This window comes from Hesperophylax consimilis, chromosome 4 (assembly GCF_061612785.1).
Source record: "Hesperophylax consimilis isolate HC1 chromosome 4, BYU_Hcon_1.0, whole genome shotgun sequence".
Lineage (NCBI taxonomy): Eukaryota > Metazoa > Arthropoda > Insecta > Trichoptera > Limnephilidae > Hesperophylax > Hesperophylax consimilis.
The window spans coordinates 3,549,901-3,559,261 of NC_142839.1; the positions used below are offsets into that span (position 1 = coordinate 3,549,901).

At 36.2% G+C, this 9,361-nt stretch overlaps 1 protein-coding gene across 1 annotated transcript; it reads right to left on the minus strand.

The window, feature by feature from the left end:
- Positions 1–263: 263 nt before the first annotated feature.
- Arglu1 (Arginine and glutamate rich 1) lies at positions 264–6,250 on the minus strand. The gene is made up of 5 exons (XM_089631143.1): positions 5,970–6,250; positions 5,725–5,887; positions 4,718–4,918; positions 3,171–3,254; positions 264–742 (listed from the first exon to the last, which is right to left on the minus strand). The coding sequence occupies exons 1-5, from the start codon at positions 6,134–6,136 to the stop codon at positions 578–580; spliced, it is 780 nt and encodes a 259-aa protein (XP_089487269.1). The 5' UTR covers positions 6,137–6,250; the 3' UTR covers positions 264–577.
- Between the last annotated feature and the right edge of the window lie 3,111 nt (positions 6,251–9,361).

Here is a 9,361-nt window from a genome sequence, read left to right on the forward strand (position 1 = left end):
ACTACACCTGTAAGAAGTTTAATTTAAGCTTAGTTAAAAGTACAGTCTTTTCTTATATAATCAAAAAAATTAAAATAGATTTAGTCTATGGTGTTTTACATGAAGTAAAAAAAAGAGTTACGATCTACAGAGGAGCCTGTCTTTTTTTTGTAGAAATTCCGAGTCCTATTTATCATATTATATTTTTACACAATTTATTTAATTGTCCAGAAAATGAAAATTTAATCAAATAAAACAAATTAAATACTTTCAATGTTTGTATTTTTGCCTATGGTAAAGTTATTTTCTAAATATGTAAATTTATTCACGCTAAAGAGACTTAAATCTAACAAATGTATTTAAAAAAATGTTTATATAACATTACACTCATATTTTACATAATAATATGTTCAAAGCCAGAAATAAAATTCAACAATTCTCGCCAGAAAGAACATATAAATTCATACATTGTTTTATTTAAATATTTGATGGCTGTGCAGCAAAGTGCCAAGGTTTGCTAATTTTATTAAATAACTATATTTTGTAAAATATTATTGATTTGTAAATATACCTACAGTGAAAAATTTTAAGAAAAACCTCATGAAATGGGTTTTAATGAAAAGGACAATTTTGGTCTGGAATTGTTTTTACCAAGAATTTTTTTCTGCTCCTCCTTGACGCGCTTTTCTTGTTCTTTCTTGAGCTTTTGTCTCTCTTCATCCATTTTCCGCTGCTCTTCGATCATGGCAAGCCGCTCTTCCGCCTGTAACATAGATACATGCATCAATCAATATATCACCATCACAATGAAATTACACTCGGCGTCACAAAAATAAATTAGTTTCAAGCGTAACTTTCCCCGAGCCAATAGATCTAACCCAAACAATATTGATATCAATTGAAAGTTCATTTAACGAGCTCACATCAGACAATAGTTTCATTTCATAGATTTCGGCAAAGAGGGAGATCAATGACTGTCTGGTGCAATTTGATGGGAGCACTCTCCCCAATAAAGACTCCATTGAAATGCTTGGAGTTACTATATCAGACCGGCTCAAGTATCGGGGATCCATAGAAGCCCGAGTAAATCAGGCCTCCAAAAAGTTGGGTGTCTTGTACAGGGCTAGGAGATTCTTCAACAGTGACCAGCTGCTGACCCTGTACAAGTCTCAAGTCCGCCCAACTATTGAATTTGGGAGCCACCTTTGGGCTGGTGCCCCAAAATACTTAATAAACCTGCTTGAATCTGTGCAAAGGAGAGCGATCCGTCTGATTGACAATCCGTTGTTAACAGATCGATTGCCTTCTCTAATGCATAGACGCAATGTAGGCATGCTGTGTCTGTTCTACAGGTATTTCAATGGAGCCTGCTCCAAGGAGCTAGCAGCATTGATTCCTGATGCACCGGTGCACGTGCGCGAAACTCGACGGACACGAACTGAACACCCGTTCACGGTTGACGTTGGCTTCATGAGAACGGGCCGTTTTTACGACTCGTTTTTGTGTAAGTCGGCTCGTATGTGGAACGAGCTACCGGCATCTGTTTTCTTCCCTTCTATAATCCGAGCCTCTTCAAGGCCCGCATTAATAAATCCCTTCCTACAGCCCCTACCTTATTCCGCCTCACAACGCCGCCCAACCGGGTGGTGACATAGTTCCCCTGTCTGTACACTTCACAGGCAGGGACACTCTTGTGAGGTGTCACATAAAAAAAATAAAAAAAAAATCTTTCCTGGGCTATAAAAGGAGAAGTTTAAGTCAAATGTAGGTCATTCACTATCCAAACGTTGAAGAGGACACAAGTGAATAATTAGCGCTAGAAAACAACCCCTTAAAATGGACACCACTGCTAACGAAGCCGCTCAAGTGGTGACACTACTGCAACTTGCTCGACAACTAAACTTAAGCCATTTTGCCGTTCTACGGTCTTCCAACGGTTTCAAGAGATTGTGACTTCATCCAGAGGCATAAATCAGGGCGACAAAGCTGCACATCCGAAAGAGACGATCCCTTTATTGTATTTGCAATAGATGTGATTTTTGTAACGCCGAGTGTATTACTTGAGATTGTGGAAGACCTGATGGGTAGGATGTGCAGATAGCGTTTGGACGGACCATGTTTGATTTTCACACACACTCATAGCACTGTGGATTTATTCAAAACTCAATCACATTTAAATGCAATTAAATTTGTTGTGGTTGATTCAAAAAGGGTTATTCAATTGATCAAATTTCAAAGTTATCACACTTTGTCCGGGAAGGGTAGTTCTACCTTTTACGCCGGTCCTGCTTGAATGGCGGAAAAGGCATTGCTATCCGATAATTTTACATCAATTTTTTATACCAATCTCTTTGTTAGGGTTCCAACTATGTATATGTATTTAAAAATGTGAACAAAGTCTTCCCTTATCTTTAAATCCTTGTCTTTTATATGGAAGAATATTTTATCAAAAGTAAACTACATATATAAATTTGGCACAATAATTGTAATAAGTAAGATCTGTAAGTGTTGGCACACTCAAAATAAGTCACCACATTGAAAAAATAATTATTTATATATCTTCCTGGAAATATGCTACCGAATCCCGAATTTAAAAAATAATAATTTATATATCTTCCGTAGCATATATGGAAATATGCTACCGAATCCCGAAAGTCCCGAATCTAAAAAATAAAATGTATATATCTTCCGTAGTATATATGGAAATATGCTACCGAATCCCGAAAGTCCCGAAACTAAAAAATAATTATTTAAATATCTTACGTAGTATGTATGGAAATATGCTACCGAATCCCGAAAGTCCCGAATCTAAAAAATAATAATTTATATATCTTCCGTAGTATATATGGAAATATGCTACCGAATCCCGAAAGTCCCGAATCTAAAAAAATCAGACCTACAATCTCCTCTGCAAGGACACCAGGAAGATACAATATATGCAAGGATACCAGGAAAATATAATCTCTGCAGCAATACCAGAAAAATACGATCTCTGCAAGGATGTCCTGTGCACGGATACCAGTAAGATACAATCACTGCAAGAACACCAAGATTAACTTCTGCAAGGATACCAGAATAAGTTATCCGTGAAAAAAAAATACTAGAGATCTTAAGGTTTATAAATTTTTCTAACCAAACACAGTCTTACGTTGAAGAATAATATTAAATAAATTATAAACTATAAATCTTACCAGTTTTTTCTGGGCTTCTTCAATTTTGCGGTTATTTTCAGCCATGATTGCTTCCAGCGCATCTCTTTTGCGATTTTCTTCTTCCTGAATAGTAATTACAAAACGTTAGTATCGGAGAATAAACTGGACAAATAAAACAAAAGAATCTAACACAAATCCGTCCACTTTGTAATAATAGAAGAGACACAATCTTCCATCTGTACTTTATGAGTAAGCATCTGTACTTAGTGAGGAATACTTTGGTATCAGATCTGTAGTTGGTAATTAAGCAGAAAACATTTACGGTGGAGGGAGGTGTTGTAAAAACAAATCATATCAACTAAATGCACATTTACTGATCATGCAACATCGTTCATGAATTCCGAAAATATATTTATTATGAGCAGTCTAATGATGCAACAGCTAGAATGATGCTTTCAGTTATAAAAATAAATTATTGTGGATATCTTTCCAAAAGGGTTCACATAAATTTATAATCCAATTAATTTACTCTTCCACAATCAAGATTCAGACTTTGGGATAAATCATGAACAAAATTCTCATGTAATGTTGGAAAAAACAAATACCTAATGTCTCTTTATAATTTATTATCCAATTAAAAGTGTAAAAAGTGATGAAGTCTCTCTTATAATAAAAGGGAAATGAATAATATGTTTACACCTAGGAAAATATAATATATGTCTTAGTAAGTAAGTAGGGAATGGCAATGGCATTGATTGATTGAAGTGTAAATAATGTACCAATAAAGAGAATCTTCGTGAGTGATTGACTCACCGCTGGGTGGGGCGGAGAGGACGGCATACAGTCCCCTGGACAACTGTATCTTCACATAACCGCCCACAACTAAGATGAAAAAATGATTTAAGTAATAATATGTCAGGTAGTACCTTATGGCGGGGGATCCACATGTTGGAGGCGAAGACCAGCTAATGACAGGAGTCGGTGAAAGGTTCTCTCTTGACCTTGAACCTGACCTAGCCACCTAGGATCTAACCGGCTCGAGCCAGTTGCCCATTCAATGTTCAAACCCACAAAACCCACAAATGTTTATTGTTTTAATAGGATTATGATTAAATAATGATCTTCAAAGTACAAGGTGAAATAATAGGTCCATTGCATATGCTCCGAGTAACGGTAACTTGCTTGCTTTACCAATGTTCATTATCAGAAGACTATGACACTATTTTACATCTTTTTCTTAACCCACTCTCACAATACATGCCGACAGGACCTTTAACAAATTGGTAGGTATTTTTTAGATAACTATTATTAAAAGTTTAAAAACAATCTGCATTAGTGTAGTTTCTTTATAGACACAAAATATGGATAAAATGCGAAAAATCTGAGAGAGCATGTGTGTGTGACTGCTGTTCTGTTAGAAGTATCGGGATTTAAGACTGAAGATTATAAGAAAGGGAAATTAGAAAACAGTTCAAATGATTGATAAAACTTCCAATTCAACAGCAGTCAGTCAAATAGAACTCCAACGCACAATAACATGACGTGATTGTGCTTTGCAGTGGACAATTTCATGAAAACACTATTACCTCTCGGCTCTTTTCCTCGAGACGTTGTCTTTCTCTCTGCCGCTCCATTTCTGCCATCATTTCCTTCTCCATCAGCCTTTTAGCTTCTTCCACCCTTTTGGCTACCTCTTGTTCTATTTCATCTTTCCGTTTCTCTAACTCTTCATCCACACGCTTTTTCACCAGGAGCTCTATTCTCTTTGCAGCTTCTTCTTCTATAACCTGAAATTATAAAAATAAATTTGGTTAAGGAAAATGAATAAACATTTTAAAACTTCCAGCTACGTAACGGCACAAGGCAATGCAATGAATGTTTTTATAATTATCGCTCCATTCTATTTGTTTCTTTAACCCCTGTAGTGCGGCTGGTCACATTTGCAGTCCAGTGGTGCACTGCAGTGTGCAGTGGGTAGAGATGGGTTTTAAAAGTATTTAACGGTTTTCCTTTCAGCCCATGAAAATTCCAAAGTTAAAAATATTGATAGTGTGGAAATGTGTCTATTATTTCAAATATAATATTCAGTATTATATTTGAGATATTGGTAAAAATTTACCTAACCGCTGCACATTTAATAGGCACAGATTATGAAAATTACTTCAGTCCAAACTTAATTACTACATTACTTAATTGTAACACCTATTTACATCGGTAGAGATGGTAAAAGATGTGTTAAAATTCCATTTTTATTTAATAAAAGTTCAAAATTTCACATACAAATTATCTCGTGCCACCATTTTGAATTTTTTTAATATGGATTGAGGTTTGCAAAAGTTTTGTTTCAACTAAATACGCATAAATTACTTAATTAACTAAAACCAACAACATAACTTTTTTTGTGCATGTAAATAGTTGTTTCTTGTAGTAATTGTTGAAACTAAGTGTAATTTCCACAATCTGTGCCTAAAAATGCAGTAGTATATTTACCCCAATTTTTTTGTTGTTGTTTGTATGGCAGTGATTTTTTAAAAACAATATTAAATGGTGGAAGGATAGAATGGAGTACTAAAAGAAGATATTATTTTAATACCTTTTGTTCAGCCTCACGGATACGTCTTTGTCTTTCCATTTCAGCTAGCCTGTCGACCTCATCCATTTTGCTACGACCTCGTGAAGATTTTTTCCTATGAGACCTTGAACCATCCACTGAACCATTGCTGCTACTAGTGGATGATGCGGAGTGAGAACGTTTCCTGGAGAAATCAAGCGTAAAAATCAATGACCATATTAAAACAATCAGTAAATCAAGGCTAATTAGACATATAAAATATGTACCTGGATTTAGAGCTTCGTTCTCTTGTCTTCTCTGCGTGTTTTACAACTTTGCTTCTCGATGTAGAACTTCTTTCCGATCGGTCTTTCGATTTACTTCGCTTGCGGGAGTGTTTGCTGCTCTTATGGTGCCGCCTGGGCGATTTACTACGTGATCGAGAGCGACCCATTTTATAAATACGTAAACAATACTATAAACAACAAATTGATGCTAGTTTTAGATATTTATAATAAGTCTGCACTTGTCAAACTGAGGCCACCATTATTTTTTGTGACCATTTTGATAGACAATAAATCAAGTTAGAACGAACATTGGCATAAACAAGAATCGCTTCAAAAGATGCAAGTGATGGTTGGACATAAATAAATGTGGTTGGATAGCGAAAAAAATAATATGTAGGCATTGATGCACAATATCTTGATCGATGTACGTAGGTATCTAAATATGTTTATAATAATAATGGTATTTATTCCAGAACGTGAGTAGGTAAGTGTCATCCCATATAACAGTTCAGACGTTTCAAATTTAGTTTCAAATCAACTTTTATTTGACAAAAATTTTCATCAACTTTATTGAAAGAAGGTTCATACTTGTCAATATGCTTTCAAGTGTCGAGTTGATCAACTAAAATTGAAATGTCTGAACCCGCTAATAGAGAATATAATACCCGTTTTACACGTGGACTTAAAAAGCCCTGGACTGAGCAATTCGAGAATAATTTGAAGCCTAATGTCAAAATCTAATTAATTTTTTTAATGACGTATCCCATTCACAGTCTCATCAAATACTCCAAAAAATCATAAGCCGTTATAACTGCATTAACAATAAAAAATAAGTAATAATAGTTCATCATGCACAAATTTGCATGCAAATCAGTTGAAAGGTTAGCCACACAAGATGGCTGCCAGGCAATTTCCCCTCACCCTAGTTTGGCTTCAATGCCATTCATACAAACAGAGGCGGATTTGCAGTCTTGGCCGCCCTAGGCCCCAGACCATGTAACCGCCCCTTTCTCAGTACCCATCATATTGACCAGGAGTATCCAAACTTTTCAGTAAGTTCCTTGGGTCAAAACCGTTTTAATTTTCCTGCCATTATCATTCATGGTTCATGGGGTGAGATTTGTCCAGGTCTTGGCGGCTGATACGTCTGCCCACCTGCTGCGTGGCGGGCCGGATCGAGAGAGACTGGGTGAGGGAGGCCTTTTGACCTTTCCAGCCGGAATATTGGAGGGATGTATTCATACGTATGTCACTCCTGGACACACTAATCCCCAGATTCCTACCCACCCCTCATACATTTTCCTTTTCAAAACTTCCTATCCTTCCCTTCCTCAAAAAGACCCTCCACACAGCATCACCTAAGATGACATAGGTCGTGAGGGAAAATATTTTCCTCAAAGCCTCCTGTGTGGAATTAATGTAAAAAAATACGCTTGCTAAATTCACTAGTTAAATTACTGTATAATTGTCGATTGTCGCAGGCCGGATTGATGACAATGGCGGGCCGTTGTTTGGAGACCCCTGATATAGACTATAGACTGTATAATGAATTTAATTTATTGACAACTTTTATCGAAATCGATTCAGAAATTTAGTTAACTATAATAGCTGCTAGTTTGTAATACTTTCTAAGGTTTCAAGGATTTGAATAAAACATTTAAAACAGTTTTAGGTTTAATTTATTTAACTAGTTTCAGGTTTATTCTCATACAATAATACATAAGTGTTGGAAAGTATGGCGAGCGATATGCTGAAATACGCCATCCCACGCATATTATAGCTCTGTGTGTGAACACGCTATTATGCATAACAATACCTAACGCGGTTCAGTCACTAGCGCAACTGAATCACGCTAGGGATTGGAAATACGCGAGCGGGCGAGCGACGGAGCATGATAGGTGGGGCGAGGGCGGTGTGTGCTGTGTGTGAACACGCTCTCGCATGTCGCTATTTCGTACGTAGAATATTTAGGTACTTAGGAAGTAATTTCTTGTTATCATCTGTGACTTTTTTGTCACGATTGGCCGCCCCTAATATCTGGCCGCCCTAGGCCCGGGCCTACATAGGCCTAAGGGCAAATCCGCCTCTGCATACAAAATAGCACTAATGCTCTGTCCATGGCTTCTTAAGTGCATGGTTTTACATGGGACCTTTTTTCATGCAGTTTGTCTAATCGGAATGAATAAATGGATTGTATTTTGGTAATTGGTACCAGCACTAGTTGATTTATGGCTACCAGTTGGTACTGTGTAGTTAAAGATGTTGGACATTATTTGAAATCTACCGTCTCTCATTGATTTACGTAACTATATTACGTGAAAATGTTGGAGGTTTATTCAGTTTTATAATTAAAATATTAATAGAAAGTTCAAGTACCAACTACAATATGTATTTATTACTGATTATGGATGTGTATTACTGTAAGGTATTGTAAATTTCGCGTGAATATTTGTGATTTGACAATATGTTTTGAGGAAATAATACACGAGAACTCTACATACGTAACTCCTCGAGATGAATTAAATTCCTCGAGAGGATTAATTAAATTTTTACCGGGGAGATATTTTCAGTTTGTATGGATATTTCAGGCGACTAATTATTGCTTATAATAATTTGTTATCATAGAATGAAAAATATCTATGTGTGTTAACTTCATATTGTAACATACTTTTTAATTAATTAATAGAGACAGGATTGTGAGAGCTATTGCTTTGGCATCTGCACTGCTGTATTTTGATAGTTCCACCTCATATATTATATGAATTTCATACCGATCAAGATACGATGACCAGGCAGGCCGTTGTTCCAAGGCATCGGTACCTATAAAATTCATTATGATAAAGGTTCAAAAACGAATGGGTAAACAAAAACATTGATTGGGTAGTGACCAAGCACGTGACAAAGCTCGGAAATGAGATTTGAGATTTAAAGGCAAAGGCATCTGTTTGCAATCGAAAGTATGAAAATAATGATCCTGTTGATGAAAATTTTTAGTTTGGGTCCACGATATGGGGATGGGATGATGAGTATGAAAAAATATCGTGTAAAGCTAGTAAATACAATTAGGAATTTATTTAAGGTGCTTCAACATTCAGAATTTTTTAACAATATTCATTTTAAAACGCCATTGTGCACAATTTAACTGCTTTTATGGTCTAATGAAAAGGACATAAATAAACCACTCACGAAAAGGAGCTGGTAAAGAGAAAAGATAAATGGCCTAGTTTTTCCTTTTGCCGAACAGTATTGTCTTGTCCTTCAATAGTCTTGCCGGGTAAGGAGTTGCCCGTCAATATTGCCGTGTCCCGTCAAGATTGCAGTGTGTATATGACAAATTCACACCACAAAAAGTGACCTGCAATAACGCCATCAAACTAGAACAAACTTGGAAG